The 23,974-nt window shown below is 34.7% G+C and overlaps 1 protein-coding gene across 7 annotated transcripts in view; it reads left to right on the forward strand.

The window, feature by feature from the left end:
• Positions 1 to 4,056: 4,056 nt before the first annotated feature.
• LOC149530876 (uncharacterized) overlaps positions 4,057 to 23,974 on the forward strand; it is a 31,996-nt gene continuing 12,078 nt past the window's right edge. The window contains exons 1-4 of one of the 7 annotated variants that reach the window (XR_016358481.1): positions 4,057 to 4,451; positions 12,655 to 12,691; positions 12,991 to 14,470; positions 16,722 to 17,353. Coding sequence is in view for 2 of the 7 variants with exons in the window: in XM_089808823.1 (XP_089664949.1) it covers positions 13,082 to 13,083 (2 nt within the window). In the remaining 5 variants the exon portion in view is untranslated. Of the gene's footprint in view, positions 4,452 to 12,654; positions 12,692 to 12,990; positions 14,739 to 16,721; positions 17,354 to 23,974 lie in introns of those variants that run through there. The other 6 variants (XR_016358483.1, XR_016358482.1, XM_089808825.1 and 3 more) reach the window with 6 other exon arrangements.

The raw sequence follows: 23,974 nt of genomic DNA on the forward strand, positions 1-23,974 counted from the left end.
GACTGCAGGGTGATGAAATTCGAGGCAAACCTTGTGATGCCTGGGCGAGCTAACTCCTTGCCTCCTGTGTACTTCCTCATTGTGCTAAGGACAAATGAATGATTATAAATGAACTTGCATATGTTATTGGCCCTTTCGACACATGACTTGACAAACTCAAGTTTGCCAATTTCCTCCAACATAAGGTCAATGCAGTTTGCTGCACAAGGGGACCAAAATATGGTGGGGTGCCGCTCCAGCAAAATTTTACCTACCACAATTTTAAGTTAATTAGAAATTCAAATTTCAAATATGTTAGAACTTAGGAAACTTAGAATTAGAAAAAATTCAAAATTCAAATAAATTTATTTTCAAAACTTGAAAAGTTAAAAGTTTACCTGCAGCAACATAACTTGTTGCATTATCCGTCACCACCTGGATCACAATTTGTTCCCCCACCTCTGCTATGAATTCCTCAATAGCCTCACATAAGTATGTGACAATTTTTACATGAGCATAAACATCAATGGATTTGATGAACAAATCAAAATTTACAATTATGTATGTAGGAAAGTACAATGATCAATCACCTCCATAAGATACAAGAAAATTGAAGAGTGTTCTATTCCTCCTATCTGTCCAACCATCAGTCATGATGGTGCAACCCTTTTCAATCCACTCATTTTAGTTCTCCTTGAGCTCAACCCTCATGTCCTCTACCATCTCATCCAAGAGGTATCTGCTCAACTCAGCCTCAATTGGGGCTTTAAACCCCAAACCACAATAGAAACTGCATCTATCATATTTTGCCAATAAGGAGCCCCGTGATAAATAAAAATTTAGATGTCAAAGACTCAAATCATAAAACAAGTAGATATAATTAAAGTTTTACTTTTACTTTTAATTTTAACTTTAAAGAAAACAAAGAAAAAAGAATCAATTACCTGGCTACAACAAATGGAATGTTGCAAAAGTACCAAAATTTCCATATCTCCTTTATGGTAGCATAATGAATCTCCTTGTTCAAACCCATGCCCTCAAGCATGGGTTGGGAATCAGGAGTAGTGTGGGGCACAAAGTAACTATCCGTTCTATTTTTTCACACTCTAGGCCACAATAGGTTGGTGTTGGACTCTGTCTCAGTATATGACTGACTAGCACTAGCACTAGCACTCGCATGAGCAGTATAACTAAGACGAAAAGGAGGCCTAGAAGAACCCTCTCCAACACAACCTACGGATGCGAAAGTTGATGCAAATGCAGATGTAGATGTGGCTACGGATGCGAGAACATGGGAGCCAATACCCCTTAACCCTTCAAGTTGCATTTTCCTATCACTTTGTCTTGTTCAATTTTTTTTAATGCCACTAAACAAGTGTGTTTTGCCTCAGCAGTTTGTTTAGTGCAAATTGTAACATCATGTCCAGGTATTTCAATCTATAAATACCTCCAAAATTTTTATTTTTTTTACAAAATATACATTTTGTTTGATATTTGGTTCTTCCAGGAAACTCTTCGTTATATTTCCAACAATCATCTTTTTTACTCATTGTGAAAAATGAAAGCAAAGGACTGCTGTAATAAAAAAAATCATGTAAAATATCAAAGTTTCAAACTAATAAAAGCTACAAAACAACAAACCCTAGTTTGCAATTTAGTAAAAATAAAAAACATTCAAGATTTAAACTAAAAATTTTGAAAATTAAAAAAATTTAACAAAAAATTCATAATACACTAACATGCAAAAAAAAATCAGCACTTAACTCTTGCAAATGAGTTGAGAAGTGTTGATATTGACTCCATAATGCTCCCAATGCAATTTACGGCCTCCCCAGATGGACTGCTAATCTCTTTGGTGCTCTCCCTTCTTGCCAGTTGGAAACCTATGGTTTTTCTTTTCTCTTCTTCTCTGTCACTTTTCCTCTGTTCTACTCATGCTTAACAATTAGAAGGCCCTTTAGGGTTATGAAAAAGAGGAAAGGCAAAATAGAAAGCCAAAAAAAAGTGATTTTTTTATTATTTCCAACTCAACATGCTAGCTACCGCAGTCAATTTACGGCGATGGTTCTGACGATTTTTGCCATGAATTGCCTGAATCGGCGATTTAGGCGATTCACCTGAAAAAATCGATGCTGACAATTTCTGATTCAAAAAAAATTGGCACACATGAATCTTATCACGAAATCAACGAGTTGGGTGATTTTCAGGTTATTCTGGGAACTATGGTCCTATCATTACCATCCTTTCATTAGCATTTGATTAACTCTATTTGTCTACCACCATTAGTGTATTGCTTGATGGATGATCGATGCCATATGTATGTATGGTATCTTATAATAAAAATAAATAGGGGAAACGATTTCGTTTTGAACATCCTAACTTTATGCTTATCAAAATCTTCCATAGAAAATTTTTAGAATCTCATTATTTTACAGCAAATTACTTGGCAAATTGTCTACTTATAACTAAGGTTTCAAGCAAGGTAAACTTTAAGCAACCCCCTAAAAAAAACATATAGAAATTGGCAAAAATAAAATAATTCTATTATTTTATTGGCTTACATTATTTAAATATTTTTAGAACTAAATTTAATAAAAATGTGGCAGTTTGAAATATTTTTTAGAACTAAATTATTAGCCAAATTTTCTAAAATATTAGCCGCTAAAAAATACCTTTCAAGTCCACCTCATCAATTACAAAGCCACATCAGCATGTTTTTTGTAGCTTGTCTAGAAAAACCCAAATAAAAAGTGATCGTGCAAAAAGAGTACTCACACTTGCTCAGTTGTTGTGGAATCACATCATTGGTTGCTTTTTGCAGCTAAGGGTACATTTCATTCAATTATGGGTAGTCATTACTGTATAACAACTTTAAAGTCATTATTATTGGTGCACTATTGTCAAAGAATAGTTAGACATTAAGATAAGTATAGACTCAGTAAGTGTGGTTATCAAATGAACAACTCCTATAACAACCATTGGAATGCATTCAAGAACAGGATCCTCTTCCCTAAAGAGAAAACAAATGCCCCATTATGATTAAGGATCCCTTAGTGGTGGTGCAACATGCAGTGAGATAATCATCCATACCACCATGCAGCAATGGGATAATCAAATCCATACACATTGCATGAAAGTGAATAGCTAAAGAAAACATGTGATAAATAAATACAATATGTATGCACATGTGTACTCAATAAATTGCCAACTCCTAAATAACGTCTCACAAATGAAAGGAATTTGATTAAAAATGCATACCCTGATTGCAATAACAATCCAAAATCATGGAAAAGGTTTTGTAGAGAAATTACAAATCCCAAATCATGGACAGAAGTTTGTAAAATGCATTTATAACCCCAGATAATGGATAGAAGCATACCTTGATTAGCAGTGCAATTACAATCCCGATTCATGTGCAGTGGTAGTAAATCCAAAGGAACTAGCATACTTCAATAGCGGTCCAATTATAATTCCAATTCAGGGACATTAGTTTGTGAATACAAAAAACTCAGACGCATTGTGAAAAACACAATAACTTGTACTATAATAGAATTTCTGGTAGTATGGCAGAAGCATACTTTGATGAGCAGTACTGTAAAAATATCAATTCGTGAGCAATAGTCAGTAAATCCAAAAGAACTAGCAAACTACGATTAGTAGTGGAATTACAATTTCAATCCAGGGACTAGTTTGTGAATCCAACTGATGAATTGTGAAAAATGCAATAACTAGTATTATAATAGAATTTTTTTGTACAATGGAAAAAGCATAACTTGATTAGCAGTGTAGTTGAAATCCCAATTCGTGGGTAGTAGTTCGTAAATCCAAAAGAATTCATACGAGTTGTGAAAAACACAATAACTTGAATTATAATAGAACTTTTTGGTAGTATGTAGAAGCATACCTTGACTAGCAGTGCAGTTACACTACTACATAGTAGAGGTATTTAAGACATTAATTTGTGACAAAAGTTTAATTTTGTCTTTAAAAAATATTTCATATTTAACTTATATTTCTTATTTTATTTTTAATTGTCTCTAATTAAGAAACACCTAAAAGCATATTTGTTAGAAATAAATTCATGTCGATTAGTCCATTCCCACTTCTCACTGCAGTAAACACAATGTGCAAACTCAGATGAAATGGAGTAATCAGAGGCATCTCCGCACAAACTTCTTGAAATGGAGCATTTAGAGGCACTGAAGCTGCGGTACCCACTCATGGAAACTCATCGTAATGGAGTAATCAGGGGCAAGATATTTGGATCAGGGTATTTGTGCTAGAAGAAGCAAGATATTTGTACACTATGCCCTGGCTGCTGTCTTCTTCCACGGTTTTGCTCCCTGCAGATATTTGTTACTGCTGCTGTCTATCAAAGGAGGGTCTAGCTACTTTGTTGTTTTAGTTTCAGCAGCCTTTCCCTTGCCCGTTGCATTTTTTTCATCTCCATGCCCTTCAATTGAATATAAATGGTAAGTTCTTGCTTTTTACAGTTTATTTTCTGAGCAAAAATGTTAATACGCCCTTCCTTCCAGCTTTCAAAATAGAATAGTAGGGTAGTTACCCTTTGCTCATTTATAGATAGAGGACCTTTAGTCCAATCCATCCATCCTGTTGAATGAAGGACGATCACTATTCTTCCCGAGTGACCCTTCCCTTTAGAACAGTAGGGCCACGCGCTACTAAAGGTTTAAGCGTTAAGCGTCCAAAGTAGAGAAAATCAGATAAAACCATTTCATTTTTTGAGGCCTCCGATTCAAACATCTTCCTGCAACTAATTTCGAAAAGCATCACCCCGAAGCTGTAAATGTCCACCTTGACAATAACTGCAATATATTTTTCCCACTCGGGTGCTATGTAACCAACAGTGCCACGGGAAAGAGTATATGTCCTTGTTTGTTTTTCGCCAATCGATTTTGAAATTCCAAAGTCTGCAATCTTAATATGGTAATTTTGGTCCAGCAGGATGTTTTGGGGATTTATATCACCATGAATCATAGGGTTTGTACATTCTTCACGTACTCCCAACCCAATATTAAAGCGCGGATCCCAATCAAGAACTCTTGTACCCTTAAATAAAACTGTCCAGAGATCCATTGGGCATGTACTCGTACACCAACATTTTGTGGGAGCCCTCATGACAAAAACCATAAAGTTTAACAAGTTTTTTATGATATCATCTCTGTTCTGAACTTGGGTTCACCATTTCGTTTGCCTTGAAGGAGCTGTTTATTAAGCTTCTTCACAACAATAGATTTTCTATTAGATAAAACACACTCATATACCTTCCCAAAGGTGCCGCTTCCTATTTTTTCCTTGAAGCCTCTAGTTGCAGCGTCTATCTCCTGAAAACTAAATGCCTTCAAGCCTAATGGTCAAATTTATAATGCTCTTGAAATGCGTTCATTTTGGATCTGCATGTATACAACAAAATTAATGACAAAATTGCTATGAACGCAAAAAAGCCCTTTTGCTCGTTACCTTCCTTGGGCGGTGTAGAAGGTACAGGCATTGAAGGAAATACCACAGAAGGAGCAGCCACTGTAGGAATAGGTGTGGAAGAAACAAAGACGGAGGCCATGTAGACTTTAACAAAAGCTATACCAGTATTATCTTCTTGGCCTCCTAGCAGATGCATTGACTTCTTCAAACAATTTTTCCAATTTTCGTTCTAGATAAAAACTCTACAAATGCAATCTTCTATACATGCCTACGAGCATTTGGTGCCATTTATGTTTATGATGTTGTCATAATCATTCCTAGGCCAGTTTATTCTCTCAAACTGCTCCATTTTTAAGCCATTAGTACTGCAGCTCAGTTGCTCCAATAGAATTGGATGGCATCCCTTTGTGTGGTTACTGTAATCCAGAAAGTTGAATCCTGAAAGACATTTTCATTTGCCATTTGAAAATGGATAGTTGTTGATCCCACACACCACGCTGTCTTCTTTTTGATACCTAATACCTATCGTGGTGACAGACAAGAGAAGATAAGTGACATAGAGAGGAATGAATTTGTAAAACCCATGACTGGAAATGGGAATATAAGGAATGAAAAGGCAAGTTTCTATTTATGAACTGAATCAACTCTTTCACTGTAGCGTTTTATCGGAGAAGAGCTAGAGTTCAAAAGCATATAACAAAGTCTATCACTCCCTTCTGAAATAAATAAATTAATTGAAGCATACATATAGAGTCAAGGTTGACATTTTTGTTGTCTAATCACTTTTGCTTTTATAGTTGTGGTTGTTATTTGTTGAAGTTAATAGCTGTGAGAAGGATCTTTATACCTGGAATTCGCTGAACATGCTTCTCAGAACTTTATGTATGGTTTCTTTTGTCCTCTGATGGAGTTTTCATGACATTCTACTTGTGTTATCCTTTTTCATTTTGCTCTGAAGCTGTAGAGATGCTCTAGTTCTCTCAGAATAGAGGCTCATCATATTTCAGTTCTCGATGGTTTTGTAAGTATCATTGTATGTGATTATATGTTATAGTCATGACCTTAATCTACTATAGCATTTTCTTTAAGTTTTAGCTCTCTGTTTATGCTATTCTGGCTACAAAATTGAACATGGTATCAGAGCCATGTTGTAATAAAGATCCAGAACTAGGATTGGATGTTTGGATACCTCAAGTTTCATGATGTCTAATGTCTGTCATTATTCTATGGAAAATATTCATGGTAGTTGTGAGAGAGCTTATACTTCTTATATGCTTTTCATAAGAATCTATTCTTCGTTGTTGGACTAGTATATTTAATCTCTGTGATATTATTTTGCTACTAGTTTTCTTCTAGTTCATAGTCTGCATATTTGAGTGACTCTTTGTATGGATGAAGAGTCATTGGAAAATTTGATTGCGCATAGCTGTTGGTCTCATCTTGTGTGGTTTATGATAAGCTAAGAGTTTACATGTTGGAGCAATTATCTCATGAACTGTCTTCAGTAGCTGGTGAAACTTATACAACTGAACATCATGGAGTCTTCTTGCGTGGCCTTTGATTCATCATGATAGTTGAAGACATTGTCTTGGTTGTTGTAGGCTATGAAAAATCATCATTTGAGCAGGGGATCTTTAAGATTGTATTCATTCATTTTGTAGCCATTATTTTTTGCATCTACAAGATGTTGTGATCAACATGATTGTTTTATTCAATGATCAGTAGTCTTCAACAGAGTCTTATTATTACTCTTAAGTTTTAATCATTATTCTTATACTGTGAAGGGTGAAGTATTGGTGAGAGTTGTATCTAGACTTTGTGATATACTGAGAAGTACAGTAATTCTCTAAAGTGGACTGGACTTGACATTGACTTCGTTTCTGAAGAGAACAAGGATTATTATATTTCTTAACCATCTGCTAAGTTCAATTTGTTCATTAATAATATCAGGACAATGATTATCTAAGGAGATTTCTAAGTCTCTATCCCTTGAACATGTAAAGAAAGTACTCCCCTTGCTCGGAGTGGAAGGAGCATAAAGATATGTATCAACCCAGCTTGCTCGGGTCATGATGGTAGATTTGGCAAATAGAAATGTAACTTCAATTTGAACATCTCAAAGGATGAGTGGGCAACAAGCCTAGTTTATTTGACATACAATCATCAAAATTATAAGTTGAATCAAGGAGCTTGAGAGGGAGGAAGAGCTTGGTGTATCTTATAAGATGGATTTGTCTTATAAAAGGTTGTAAATTTAAATGAGACTATCTTGGATGAGTATTGAAGGAGACTGAAGAGTGAAATTTCATACTGTCTTGTGATCAATTTCTTGTAAGCAGGGGAGTTGAAATTTAGAGGCTATTCATTTCTAGAGAGCTTAGTAATCTCTGCGGCAACAAGAATCAAGGACAAGTTAAGATGTCAGTTAAGAGGATTACAGTCTTGTGAATCCAAGTAGCTCAATATTAATACTTTTCAAGTAGATCAGTCCAGTTAGAATTGGCAGCTCTTCAAGCTCGGGACACTCACCAATGCACATGTTTGTTAACTTTGTAAGATTGCCAATTCTTGCCACCGTTTTTTATTTTTTTGTACCTACACACTCTGAGTTTGATGAGTGTAGTTGGAAATAATGTTCTCTGCAACTTCTCACAAGAATCAATTACAATCATCTTCCCACAATTATCGAATGTAATACTCTGGAGAGAGTCCATACCCTCCAGACGCAACTTAGACTCAAGCTATTGACACTCGGAGATAATTAATTCTACCAGATTATTTAGATGGAATATTTCTGATACTCTTTTCAATTCTTTAAAAGACTCCAATTGAAGATTCTTCAGTGATATTGGAAATATTATTTCTTCAGCTTCTTACATCTGAATATGTGAATCCTCTCCAGGAAAGTTAGATGCACAAAACAAGATAGCTCTTCAAACTCTGGACGAACCGATATCCACAACTATGACAGATGACCTGGGTCAAAGCTACTTGAGACTACTTTAGTAATTACACAATCAATGTCAGTCACCTGGGGGTGATTAAGCTTCTCTTATCCGTTAATTTCAATCCTTTCATGATTCCTTAGACCAGAAAGAACAGTTATATTTAGTCGCTTTGTACACTTGATTATTTGAATCCCCTCCAAGCAAGTTCTACGTGCAAAATAAGGAAGCTCTACAAGTGCCAAACAATCCAATATCCACAACTGCACGAAATAGTCCATGCTAAATCTACATTGCACCCCTTCTGAAATGATGCAATCAGTCAGCTTTAGATGATTAAGCTTCCCGCATCAATCAATTGCAATGGTTTCTCAACTACTTAGACCATAAGGTATAGGCAAGTTCTTAAGATGAGGACACTAAATAAGCATAGCTCTATAGGCTTTGAAAAATTTCATATCCCTCCCACCACTTCCAATTTATGCTCTACTACATTGTGATTGTAAAGACTAATGTTAGCAATATTATCATATGAAATTTCTTAGAAGAGTTAGTGGTAATTCTCTCCAGGCACCTCAATTCAACAGGAGAGGGCAACTCCATCTCCAGACACTCAGTGATGGCCAGCTCTGTCGGCTTTGAAAGATCATCCATTCCTATGATCTTTTGTGAATGTATGGAATGTTGCACTTAATGAGATTCAAAATATTTCCTGCCAGCTCATTCTAGGACAAACATGTATGGACAACTCCTCAAGCTTGGGACAACCACAAATTTATATCCAGTCCACATCAAAGTTTCCTGATACTCTCTTCATATTTTGACATTTGTTCAGCTGAATAGACTTTAGCTTCCCACAACCATCAAATGTGATTCTCTAGAGAGAAATGATAGACTCAAGATGCAAATCAAGCTCGAGATACCTATGCTGAGAAATAATCAATCCAACCAGATTCTTTAGTTGAGACATTTCTGACCCATTTTTTAGTTATTTGCAAGAATTTAATAGGAGATTCTTCAATGTTCTTGGCAAAGTAACTTTCTCCAGCTTCTTACACCTGAATATTTGAGTCTTCACCAAGGAAGTTAAATATGCAAAGCAATGCAGCTCTTCAAGCTCTGGACAATCTGTTATCATCAATTGTAGAGGATTGATAGACAAATATAATTCACAACAAATGGAAGGAGAAAGAAATAGAGGATTGATAGAAAAATATAATTTACATTCTTTGATGGCTTATTTTTATAAGATCCTACATCTAATGAAATATAATCTTACCTCTAAAGAAGTAGAGAACAAGTTACTGTTCATCGTGCTTTAAGATGTTAGGATTGGCAGGCTGCTGAGCATTGACAGTCTCCAATAGTATGTTTGGATGTTGACTCTAAATATATTAAGTAGATTGACAATGTGGTGCAACCGAAATTGGTCAGACTTCCATTGGATGATGACTGCTTCAATTAGAAAGTGACATAGATAACCTAGATGAGGCATAGTTATAACTTATAACTTGAAGTGTGAACTTCCAACTTTAAAGTTTGAATCATATAAGAAAGACTTCCTTTTCACTGTTTTATGACAATCAATTGCATAGCTTTTCTTTGTCATGATAACAAGTATCCTTATAAGATGTATCCTTTATGACTATATCTATTCATTTTATAACAAATGTTTAGATCTCTAATTTCTTCTAATGGTTAATATATTCTATCTCTTGATAGTGAATATTATCTTCAAAAAGTGAGAAAAACTTGTCAAGAACAGGCAACCAGTCTTGAGTTTTTTACAGTAGTCGTTCTCTCTTTTCATAGAGTAGTTGTTCACGTATGGGAAAATCTGTTGATCTTCAAAACAATCATTTGATCTTGATTAAACAGACCTTCAAAGATAAATATCTCTTGAAACACAGTAAACTCTGAAAAAGGGTGAAACCCTTATCTAGAGCAGTGTAATAAACTTCCAAGGTAGTGGATACTCGTTGTGAATAGAACTGTGATATTTTGTCCCTCAAGAATTAGTGAATAGATCTGCCTTGTCAAATCCAAAATTTTCTAGAGGCTTCTATTTTTAATATGTGTTTTATGTTGAATCAATATTTCCTGCTATTGTATTGTCCAGCCTAAATTGTTTCTTGGTATGTTCATCCCATTTGATTGTTTCATTTTTGAAGTTTCAATATAGTTATTTCTGATTCTAATTGTAATATAGTGAAGTAACATAGACACTTCCCCACCAAACCAAAATCTACCTCCCCACTTAAAGAGAGGAGATTAAAGCAAAATAGCATCAATGCAAAATGGATAGTTACAGACTAAAAATAGGTATGAGACAAAGGAGATACGAAACGTTAGCAGTTAATGGGCCCACTATGTATTGTTGGTTACATTAATGATTAAAAGCAAATAAGTCTATTTACTCGTAAGCATAATTATCCAGGGACATCTTTCTGTGAGAATATGAAAAAGGATAATGGGTATAGGACATATATGATATATATGTAATTACCACAATTGTGGATACAAAAATGGGTTTCATCTCATTACCTTCAAATGTATTGTTAGGTTCGTAAGCTATGTTGGCAAGTCTTTTTGAAGATGCATTTTTAGATATATTGTTACATACACAAAAGTTTCTATTTGTAAGTATAGATATGCTATAAAAGTCACTGATCCATAACTGTGGGGGATGGTTTTAAAGCCTTCCACAGACTGGGGTAGTGGTAGTGATAAGGGAGGTTGGATGTAATCTAGAAACCTGGATTTTAGAAAGAGCCTTAATTTCTAAAACTTATACTTTCTTCAGCAAATCCTGTATGGCCAATTTCATGAGAATAAATCTAAACCCAAACTTAGGTAAATACTATTCTCTTCCATTACTATTTATTGCACTATCATTTGTCTAGCCTGAGATGTTTTCTTACAAATTTTTTTCATAACCAATGACATTCCATTAGCGGATTCTTGGAGCTTCATTTCGGATCAGTTGTGTTATGTGCAAGATGGGAAGAGAATTGAGGTAGGTAAGAAATTATTAATGTCCAACAAGAGACCACAAGCGTGTCAAAGGGACTGAAAAGAGTCCAACCAGGCAATTAGAAAATGACCTGTTTTGTTGGAAAAAAAACTCTACTACACAAGTCTCAGTCTAGTTTTTTAAATGGCAGCATCGATACTATCATCAACTAGATAGGAGTTAGTAGCCATTCTCCCTTAGGAAAATGATTCCCTTCTTTTGTTTACTATTTTTTCATTATTAAAATTTAAAGTACAATGCTTACAGTAAAAAAAATCATTTGAACTCTTCATTATAGTTTTTCATATTTTTAGAAGTTTACTATTTTCCACTAGTTTCAAATTTTACTTATATACCAAAAAATTTAGGCATTCTGCAAGATCAGGTTTTACTGCATTGCAACTCTAGATCTCTACATGCCTCAGGTTTCAAGATTAATTCAAGAACTGTTATGTTTCAGCTCAGTATTTCTAAGAACTAGGACAGTTACAGGAGGTTTTGATGTTGGGATTACAACAACAGTAGCAGAGCAATACTAATAACAGTTACAAGGGGTTTTTAAGCTTGGTTTGTGGCATTGTTAGTAGAACCCCTTTCTTGGTGTAGTGGAAGGAAATCAACTATAGCCTCAACTAATGATGGATAAGATGAATTGAAACTATAAGTGACAAGTGACTTTGTACAAGAACCAACAAGCAGCATAGGAATATCACCTTGGTTTACGCTACTTTTAGTATAGAATCTATTTGCCCATATCTTTATGTTTTGGATGGATTAGGTTATGGAAACCAGCTTGATATGGTAAGATTGAATCTTTCTTTTCTAATATATTGTGTACTTAGAGTTTGTGTTTGTCCTATCAATCCTGTTAGGTTGGATAGTCATTAAATTTACTCAAATTTTATGTGCAACAATTGTATTTATGGATAGAGTAATGATTGCATCATTATGTTATCTCTGTGGAAAATAGCTACACAAGTTTAACAAAGTAGTAAAATTAAGCTATTGTGGAAATTATGGCGATGCATTGGTATAAAAGACATTATATCAAGTCCTATTTTCATTTTATTGCTTTTTCTAAGAATATACAGTAATGCAGTTTGATTTAGATGAGAAGTACAAAAATTTATTTACGAAGTCTTCTAATTTGTATCATGGTACAATGATATGGTGTGAAAGTTGTTTCATGTGTTGGTAATTCACATCTGTCTACTCTTTATGCATGATTTTTCTAACCCCTGAGTGTTTAATGGCTGCACAATATCCCTTGGGCAGGGCCTCGTGACTCTTTCATCAATGTCTGTCATTTCAGGTACATGATGGATCCTTCAAGACCTCTATTAATAAATTAAATTAGAGTTTGCAGGACTTGCACACATTAGATATCAAACTAAAGAGTTTTCTAACAATGAGACTTATTCTTAGAGATTTTATACTGATGTAAATCATATAATTTTCACAATCCATGAGAAAATATAGTAGATAATCTACTATTGGTTTTGATAGCAAGCCTTATGTATCATATTTAGTAGAAACATATCTATATCTTCTATATGAGTACCCCCTCAGTGACATCTGATTTCCTGAAGGGTTAGAATTCTCTAAATGCAGGCTATAAGGGAAATATAGTTTTTGAAAGAATCAAAGGACGAATTTCAGAGGTCTGTTAAGGAGCTTGCATGACAGTCGGACTTGGAAAAACATGTAAGTTCCTTGCTTACTTTAATTTTGGTTTTGTTATGGAGACTTTAAAAAAAAAAAAAAAAAAAAGAGTAGCTTGTGTGTATAAGGAAGATGATCAAATTTTTCTTAAATTTAGTCAACATATTATACTAAATGTTGTTTCTGGGTGACTGTTCTAAATGCTAGATTTTTCAATTTTATCTAAAATAAGTTGAATGTGTACAGCGAAATCTTCCACAAAATATTTGTTCAAGAGTTTTATGCACACAATGCTAGTCTTTCCATGAGCAAGTTATTGTACACCATTGAGAGACATTGGTGTAACAATGGTCGCCATATCTTCTTTGTTTGTTTCACTAGCTACAATAGAGCTTTTTGTACACAAAATATGATTCCCAATTGCATTCTGCATAAAAATCCTCAGACCCCTCTTTCTTTTTTTGAATATGCACCATTTCTTCCTCTGCAAACAGTTTTCCAAAGCCATCAAAAGACTCTAGGTTTGTACATGAGACATCAACATTTAACTGATTGCTTCAAGATTCCTCAGGCTTTCGATCCAACTCCAAAGAATCTTCTTTTGCCTGAAGGTCTTGCCCAAATATTAGATCTACTTCTTTGTAAGGAAGTACCAAAACATCTTAGTCCCCAACAAGAAGAAGAGGAGGCTCTGTTTTAGAGCCATCAGATGCAATAAAACTACATTCAAGATTATCAATTCCTACACAATAGTTCTCAAGTTTCTATATAGTTTCTAATGTCTTACACATATCTTGATTTAAAATATCATTAGGCTCAGATCCAGATAGATAAGATAATCCATCCACATGGTATCTTCTAGTGGAGAAAATTCATTCCATCCAGTATCTTCTTGCCTACAAGATCTATTACATCTTACATCTTCTTGTACTTTAAATATCAAATAGATTTTGATATTAGGAAAGATTCTTTTAAAATCCCCTCCTCATCACCGCTGTCAACTACTGGTGCTGCTGTGCGAACTAATGGTCTGATGCTTGTTCTTCAAACAAAAATTTCTCTGTTTGCAGTTAGTGGCAAGGACCAATGCATCATCAGCTGCATCAATGGCGGGAGGGGTTGTCATGGCCAACCTTGATCTAGCTACATAGGAACATTGTCATTATTTTCTATGCCAAATCTCCACTCTTCCACAATTTTACTTGTGTTTCATGACCAGGCAGCAAGGTTTCCACTGATCGAGCTCTTAGATCTGGTATTGCTGGAAGTGGTGTAGGGAGACGTTGAGAGTGCTGAGGAAAACACAAATAAGGTGGATACTGATGGTGTTGAGGCCAATTTCAAGGTCAAGAGCTCTGTTTTTCTACTTTTGCCTCTTTTTCCTAAGCTGAGGGTTATTCATTCATTTCCTTGCAGATACAAACTACCGGTGAGTTTTACATTTTCTTACAGATTGATTGTCTTCTAGAAAAGGAAAAATAAAAGGGGATTTTTTTACTTCTTTCTATTGTTGCCTATGGCTTCGAGGGATTTATATGGTATCCTTGAGGATCAGAATGCAATTCTGAGAGCTTTACATTGCTCCAGTCTAGAGTTTTTTTATAAATCTTTTTCATAAATTGGGATTTTTTTTCCAAAACAATGAGAAAAATTAAATTTGTATTCATAGAATTTCCCGATTTTATTCTTCATTCTCACCAGTGCATTGTCCCCATCAACAGGTTGCCTGTGACATTTTACCAAATGCTCAAATTGTTTAAAATGGTTTTCTATAAGGTTTGGGCTTTTAGCGAAGGATGACCCCCTGTCAGTCAACTTAAAAACCAAATTACAGACATGCAAAAAATATAAATGGTCAAAAAAATAGTTAATAACTAGGTGTGCCATGAAAAAGAATCTTGAGGTAGAGATCCCGGTTAAATTTCGGTAAGTATGGTGAAGGTATAATTAGAAAACATAATAGACTGTGAGAGACAAATATGGAATGAAAGAAAGACAACGTATTAATGTCCAAATATTAACAAATTACATTAATATGTTATAAGAGTATATTCAATTACAATAGGGAAGTGCTCATGTAAAAAGACCATAGGTTACTGAAACTAATCAAACATTAAGCACTAAAAAATTGTACATAAAGAGATGGTATACAACTCAAGCAGTTCAACCCTGAACCATGAGAACCAAGTAAAAAATATTGCCCTAATGAAGAATAGGGCTGGTGAAGACCACCCACAGTTGGAGATGGAGATTGAACGCATTGTTTGAAGCAAGTCTTCTGGCCTGGGTCAATGCAGAATTCAGAAAACTCTTAAGTAAATATGTATAGCTGTAAATGCCATAATGAACAAACCCAGAAGAAAGTCAACCTGGTGTAGAACCTCTTCTGACATCGAACGCCACACAACGATGCCCAACCCCATCCCCCAAAAGATCATTACTAACATACGAGGCCACTGAACCCTTTTCCTACCTCTTCCCCCCCAGTAAGTGCCTTCTCTAAAACCTAAGGCCCATGAATCACAACCTCAAAACCTCTCCAAACAGCCAAGGCCACTGGGATCCCTCAAGTGCCAAAATGGAAGCATACATAACAAGAAAAGTGTCATAAGTTAACATCCTAAGATATTAATCATGATATTTAGCCTTCTGTAAGCATAAGTCATCGTTGAAGTGTTGTAGGAGGTGATTGTGTGTACAAGTATGCACGAACCTGAGCAACTCATTCTTAGTCAGTGCTTTAATTATGAAAAAGATACTATAAAAATTAAAATGTAGTGAAACCTTGAACTTAAGATGTTTATAGGGACTCGTTTGAATATATTTTTAAAATTATTTTCTTATAATTTGGTTTACTCAGATGCATGCTCTGCAGACTAACCCAATTGCAGTTAAAGGAATAACTGAGATGGGCAATGTCAAGAAGGAAGCCTAAGCAATTTGAATAGTTTACAACCCCAAATATAGGTGGCATCAACATCAATGCAGGGGTGTTCTTTAAGCAGTAGGCTACCTTTTTCTAATGTTGTTCTGGGTTATTTTCTATAACAAGGATAGTAACAACAATTACTGACACAACTATAAGTGCCATGAAAATGTTTTATTTAACATTGTTAACAAGGAATCCTCAAGTCAACCTGGGATATGTCTTTATAGTGGTGCCCAAGTAATTAGGAAGGGTTCAAAAATAAAAACATAAGAAATTTAAAAATTACAGCATTCAATATCTCGATTTCAAATAGTTATTTGACAAATCCAGTGAGTACAACCCTTTAAAAGAACATACCACATTACCGACATTCTGGTTGTCATATAACATTAAGTAGTAGTTCTAATGAAGAGAAGTGGTATTATTGTGAAAATTGATACTTCTTAAGTGTTCATTATCACCACTTAATGGATTCTGTAGAGGATGCTGAAACAAATTCACCTCTAGTTTTGTCCAGAGATTTTATTTACACTTTCTATAAGCCCAGCTGAAGCTACTCCTGTGATATTACTGCATTCAACCAGAATCTAGTATGTAGATTCGGCTTTGCCTTAAGGTATTCCCCCAAGAAATGGTAGTTAACAACTCTAATATCTAATATTGTACCATGCTCCCATTATTGGTAACAATTGTTAGAGAAAGTCTTGATATGGTTCAAAAAATATAATGAATTTAATTGAAAATTTTGCAGGGTTGGACCACTGAATTTTTTTAGACGGTGTACCCAACTAGTTTTTTTCATGGGTGAAAGAATGATCAACTACTCTAGATAGAGTATCGAAATGTGATCTCTATCTTGCACGAACACCTTACATTCTATTTTATTTTATACTTTGCATCTTTGTTAAGATGGCAAATTTTTTGTAAATCACCTAGTATTTTCTTTGTTTGCTAGATTGCTAGAACAACAGATTCTTCCACTTAGCCTGATAAGCAGGATCTATTTTCGGCAACTTCCAGCAAAATTTTGGCAATTCCAAGATTGAAACAAGCATCATATATGTTTGTGTTATTGGCTATCCCAGTGTGTCTCTACACGTCATATGAGAATGAACATTATAATTGTCTGGAATGATGTAGCTGAGCATTATCATAGATCCTTGCCTTTAGTGCTTCACTGCCACCAGGTATACTCCAAGTGTTGTAGCCAATAGTGCCAAGAAAATTTTCAGGTGTACCAAACTTATTTTTTTCCATGGGTGAAAGAATGATCAACTACTCTAGATAGAGTATCAAAATATGATCTCTATCTTGTAGGAACAACTTACTTTATGTTTTATTTTATACTTTGCATCTTTGTTAATATGACAATTTTTTTGTAAATCACCTAGTATTTTCTTTGTTTGCTAGATTGTCAGAACAACAGATTCTTCCACTTAGCCTGATAAACAAGATCTAATTTCTGCAACATCCAGAATTTTTTTAGCAATTCGAAGATTGAAACAATCATCATATAGTCTTGTGTCATTGGTTATCCGAGTGTGTCTCTATGTGTCATATGAGAATGAACATTATAATCGCATGGACTGATTTAGCTGAGCATTATCATAGATCCTTGCCTTTAGTGCTTCACTGCCACCAGGTATACTCCAAGTCTTGTAGCCAATAGTGCCAAGAACAAATATGAAATATCTGATCAAAGTTGTCACATTGTAAGAGTATTGACCCTAGAAAAGCAAGAACATGTTTTTATAGGAAGATGAATCGTAAAATAATTACCAATTCATCACCACATATCTAGTCAGCAAGGAGTTATTTGACATCCAGAACTTCAAAATGTAGGCAAGATACTCTCCATAAGTCAATTTACCATGCATCTGCATACTGGAAATGCAAAACTCAGCACAAGTTTTTTTATAAATAGGCTATGAAACAAGTTATGAAGCTTGAGTCAACCAGATATTTTCTCAACATGATCCCTCTGTGCTTGTTGAATCCCTGTAGCTGTCTGTATTCCAAGATGCTTCATTTGAGCCACTGAGGAGAGATCTAGTATCACTGTATGTGTAATCCATGTACCCCCTAGAAGTTGAATATACATCACAGTCAGTTGTGGCTGTAGCAAGGTTCTCTTGTTGAAACCACATACATTCAAGTTTTCATTGTCGGTATTTTTCTGTCGTATATTATTCAAAATAAAGCTAAGTAGATGCTTTAATACAAATTATTTTCATGGATTGACTGCAATTGGATATGCATTATTTTGTGTAGGAATTCTTGATTGGGAAAGTGCTCTTCAAGACTACAAATATCATACTGATAACTTTATCTTCTCTATGTGCCTAGACAATCAACTTTTGGAATTAAATACACACCAGTTTGGTTAAAATTTACTTTTATCTGACTGAATGGATTCTACTGTTGTGATAGAAACCCAAAAACCCAAAAATAGTGCTTGTAGCCTGTCAACACCATTCACATACATCGGTCTCCAAATCGATATGAAAACGCTCGACTTAAACCTGCAAGTTTTTGGTATAAATTGCTCATAGTTTTATCCTTGTGCATCCAGAGATTTGATCAAGCTCGCAAAAAAAAACTTACATTATAATGGCATGAATTTGCAAAATATTGAACTCTAAAATTTGTCTTTGACAAAGATTCACATTTCCATAATCCATGATGAATCCAAACAAGAAACACAATCCCTCTCTTCAGCCACACATTATTCTTCTTGCAGTCTATCTTCTTCTGGTATGCATTCTTTTGCCTTTTTTTCTTTTGTTTTCATTTTCCCCCACACAGTCCATGAGCACTGGGTTTTTCCCTCTTACTGCACCCTTCTTAGCAATTTTCTTCCTCCTCACATCTCCCTGTCATTACCCACAACTCCACTTCTATTTCTTCTTCACAACAACCTCCCTAATTTCCAGTGCGCTCCCCTCTTTAAAAAAAAATCTTCCATTCGTCTTCCCTAAGGTGATTCAACTTCTACTTGATGCATATTGTCATGTTTAGAATTGAAGTTGAATGGTCTTCTTGGAATGTAATGATGTACAATTGATTTAATAAATTAGTTACTTTTAACGGCTTTCATTCTTGGCGTAAGTGGTGATGACAAATGGTTGACATGCCCGTCTTTGCTTCCACATTAGGTGTATGTGTACCAGATCAGTTGTAGCTAAAATCTCTCCATTGTTGTACATGCATACCTATTTTCAAAGACTTAGGTCAGCACACATAGAACATACTTGCAAAGGTTTTTTAATTAAAGTTCAATTTTTTAAAACTATCAAAAAGCTTGTAATGAACATTTGAAATCATGCTTTTTAGTCGACAATTAAAACAAGTTTAAGTCCCATCTAATTTGTTCAAACATTTGTGTGATGAGCAAGTAACCTCAAAGAGTGTGAGATTGAATGTGCCAAAACCTGGTACCACCTATCCACATGTAAGTCCAGCTCACCACCAATGTTCCTACTCATTGAATTAATTTGTTTTGCTCTCTTCTTGTAGCTCATATTTGCAAAACTTTAGACTTCTAATTTTCCTTATTTTAAAAGGTGCTAGCTCAATGGATGAGCACTTGCGTTAAAAGAAGGGGATGGTGGTTCGAATCCATCGCGCCTTAACATGAATTAATTAATTATATTTTAGTTTATATTAAATAATATAATTTTTTAAATTTATTAGTTTGTACCATCTTCTCTCTAATCATCTTAAAAAATATAATAAGCGAGATTAAAGATACAATAGTTTCTATAAAGACAAAATTAAAATTGTCTTTAAGAGACAATAATAGTGTTGTTCTTTATTGTCTTTATAAGACAATCATTTACGACAATAGTTTAAGACACTCACTTAAAGAAAATAGATAAGACAATAAATAACTTTTTTTCTCTCAAATTACGACAATTCTCTAATATTGTCTTTACAACAATAGTTTAAGACACTCACTTAAAGAAAATAGGTAAGACAATAAACAACTTTTTTTTTCTCTCAAATTACGACAATTCTCTAATATTGTCTTTAAACCCCCCTTCATGTTGTAGTGCGTCCATACCGTGTTTTGACATTGACGAAACGAATCTGAGAGTATCAAGATACATTTTATGGTGTCATAAGCAGTAGCACCGAAACCAATAAAAGCAGACTAAAGGTAGTGATATAATATTTTAGAATGGTGGAAGGACTTTTGACTAGACAGAGGGCTTGAGTGCTTTCGAAGTTTATCTTTTTGTAAAAGAGTAAGCAAATGGTTTCCCTTTTCATTTTGTTTAAGCCTCCTCGCTAACAACTCAAGCAAATGGATACATCAATTAAGTGGTAATAATTTAAGTTTATATAAATGTTAAATATACTATCCCTGTTTATAATTCTAGTACCCTAAACTCCAATCTATAATAAATAGCAAATATTATGGGTCATTCTTCTTAAATTCAAATTGAAGACACTTGCACGAGCTACAATAGAGCTTTAATATAAGCTAGCTGAACAATTTTTTTAATCTTTAAACAAATTTCTTGAATGCAAATATCTAGTCGCCATCGACGAGGGTTTGAAGCTTGCCATTTTTGGTAGTTGAAAATTTAATTCAATTCAAAATAGTGATTAGTATGGTCTTTTCTCTTTAAATAAGCATCGTTGACCTGGTTGTTGATGCGTTGAATTTAGTTCTTCCAAGGATTTCTTCCCAGAGTTAGATCTTTCTTCATTGAGGTTTAATATCTAGTCGCCATAGACGAGGGTTTGAAGGTCGGCATTTTTGGTAGTTGGAAATTTAATTCAATTCAAAATAGTGATTATTATGGTCTTTTCTCTTTAAATAAGCATTGTTGACTTGGTTTTTGATGCGTTGAATTTAATTCTTCCAAGGATTTCTTCCCATGAAACACTCAACACGAGATTGGGAGGAGCCCATTCCATATAATGTGTAAAAATAAAGAAGTTTTAAGGAGATGAATAATTAATTAATTAACAAATTTTATTACAATTATTGTTCACATTGAAATTAGATAAATTATGACTACAGATTGTGAAAATTGATGATTAAATTAAGAGTTTAGGTTTAGGAATCATCATAGCTTAACATGTTTAATACTGGTGATAACTTTAAAGATGATAGTTATCAGCGCGAGAATAAATAATTTTAAAACTGGACCCAGGGGGAGGAAACTGAGATTAGGTGCAAAAGTTAAATGAAAGGAGTACAAAATCCATAATGCAAGAGTGATAATAGAGTTGAAACAAAGGGTGGGATAAAATTGATACGCGTACTCTATTCAATAATTTAAGTGAATGCTTGAAATTTAAAGCATGAATACACAAAACTTGGAAAAAATAAAGAATTCGGATAAACCATAATTAATCTTAGAGGTTAACCAGTAGAGTTGAAGTGATATCGAGATCCAAAACTTAAACTAGAACCAAAAAATGAGGCTAAATTATAGCCATAAAATGATATATATATATATATATATATATATATATATAGTAACAAAAGTATCACTGATTAATATTGAAAGGGACACTATATTAAAATGTGCCTTGCATGTTGATATTGATCGAAAGTAAAGGTGAAAAGGCTATCTACAAGGGTACCCATACTTATGATGGAGCACTAATAACCAAAATTTTGGGTCGCAGTATCATACAAAATGACCCAAATTACATATAATTATCATGTTTTCTTAAAAACCATAATGATTTCTGTAGCTTCATGCAAAGAGGTGCTTTAGATCTTGGTGGAAACTCGAAAGTCGATCTTCCCTTACTGGTCTTGTCATAATTTGGCAAGCAGAATTCCATGTCTTCGAAGTTGTTAAGGTCTACATCTAGATGAATGTAAGCATCATACACCCTCAGGTAGTTGGTGAGCCAGTCCCTGCCTGGGTCTTCGACGATTCTCCTCCACCTTAATAGAAAGTTGATACTCGACTCCATTCGTGACCATTCACTAAAGAACTGAACATTATCCCTAATTACCAGGCATGGGTGCCTCGGACTTCTGCCAATCTCTGGGCTATCCACTTCAAATTCCATGTAAGCCTGAGGGAGAGGGATACGAAGCCTAGCATCTATATTGGCAAGTGCAATTTCTAGCCCAACTAACCAACAAGGATCGAAAATGTTATGGGTAAGCCTAATGATATCCCATTTTCTACTCTAGCCCCAGGCAAGCAACCTACCTAGAGCCCTAAGGCAATAGCATACAACACAACGATAAATTTTGAGCCTCTTATTGAAGAGGTCTTGGGTTCAAATCTACTTGTGCTTAATAAGATAATAATACATAATAATTAATCTTGGCTTTGACCTGTTACCGATAAAAAAAAAAAAAAAAAACCTACCCAGAGCCCTACAATGTCATTGTTGGTCCTCTGAGTATTCATAACTAAAAGTTCCCTTTGCTAATGCCCGACTGATTGGAACACGACTCTTATCATCTATAGGCCGAAGAAGCCAATTAAATCTCTCCTATTTAATTGTCCCACAAAAATCCAAGGTACAATTTTCGTAAGCATGGAAGAGGCATATATTGGAATCCATAAAACCTAGATCAGACCGCTACCTATCTCTCGGATGAAACCAATTTGCAAGCTAAGATGAAATGCGAGTGAGCCCCAAATTCACTTAAAAATATGTGAAGGAGAAAATTCTAGATGCATAATAATGGTGATGGCATTCAAATGATTATTATAGTTCCTCTCAAATTCATCATATAAAAGGATTATATTACTCGATCTCTGCCCAATACGTATGAAATCAATTCACACATAGGAAATAAAGAGAAAATGATTATTCTGGAATCAATGAAGGATTATAGATATGATTAAATGTCAAGATGTTCAAACCATCAGTGCCTAGATTGGCGAATTTATTGGACTCCTTGTTGCCTTCTTTATAAATATTCGTGTATTTTACTTCTTCAAATATTGAAAGAGATTTGATGATAGCTTCTAATTTGGAATTTAAGACCCAATTTAGGGTTACTCTTTTTCTGAGAGTGTTAATGATGATTTGGGAATCCCCTTCTATTATAATTTTTTTGATTTTAAATTTAATATAGAGTTTGATTCCTTCTTCTACTGCTTCAATTTCGACAATATTATTCGATGCCATATTTAAAGATTTAAATCCTTTTACTATCCATTCACCTGATCCATCCCTTAAGATACATCCAATTCTAGCTTTACTTGGATTTTCTCTTGATGCCCTATCGAAATTCAACTTCTTCCATCCTGGCGCGGGGGGGGGGGGGGGGATTCCCATTTACAAGTTTGTTTGGCTAGGTCATTCTTCTTTTTGTAATAGAGGGCAGGGTTGATTAATAGTGGCCATCATTTTTTGATTTTTGCATCCCATTCAGAGAAGGCTCCTTGTTCTCTTGGTCTCCTCCTGAGATCACTATTCATGACTTCTGAAATTGCTACTTCTATTTTCACATAAAGAGCTTGCATAGATAGACATTGATTTGAGAAAATTCAGTGATTTTGTTCTTTCCGAATTTCTCATAAAGCAATTGTTGGGGAGATATTCCAAAGCTTACCATAGATTTTCTTTGGATCATCTTTAGGCCAACCCGATAAGTGATCTACCCATTTGCCTACTAATGGGGAGGACCAAATTAATTTACTCTGGAGCCACCTCCAACATTCCTGAGAAAATTTACATGCATATAGGAGGTGTTTTGCTTTTCTTCTTCTTCTTTACAAAGAATACACCTTGAGGGCCCTTCAAATGCTATTTTCTGAATTCTATCTGCTGTTAATATTCTCTTTTGCATGGCTGCCCAGAGGAACATTCCTACTTTAGGAAGACCTTCTAGATCTAAGCATAAGTTCATGGGGAGGGTACTGACTTCTCATTTCTGCAAGTTTTTGATCATTCTATACCCTTTTTTAAATTTATATGTCCCATCTTTTGATGCAGCGCAAATTAACTTATCCTCCCTATCTTTAAATGTAATAGTTTGGTTCTTTAGAATGTTTTCCAATCTTTCCT

This window comes from Cupressus sempervirens, chromosome 11 (genome assembly GCF_028749045.1).
Source record: "Cupressus sempervirens isolate cs-2001-9-10 chromosome 11, ASM2874904v1, whole genome shotgun sequence".
NCBI classification, from domain to species: domain Eukaryota; kingdom Viridiplantae; phylum Streptophyta; class Pinopsida; order Cupressales; family Cupressaceae; genus Cupressus; species Cupressus sempervirens.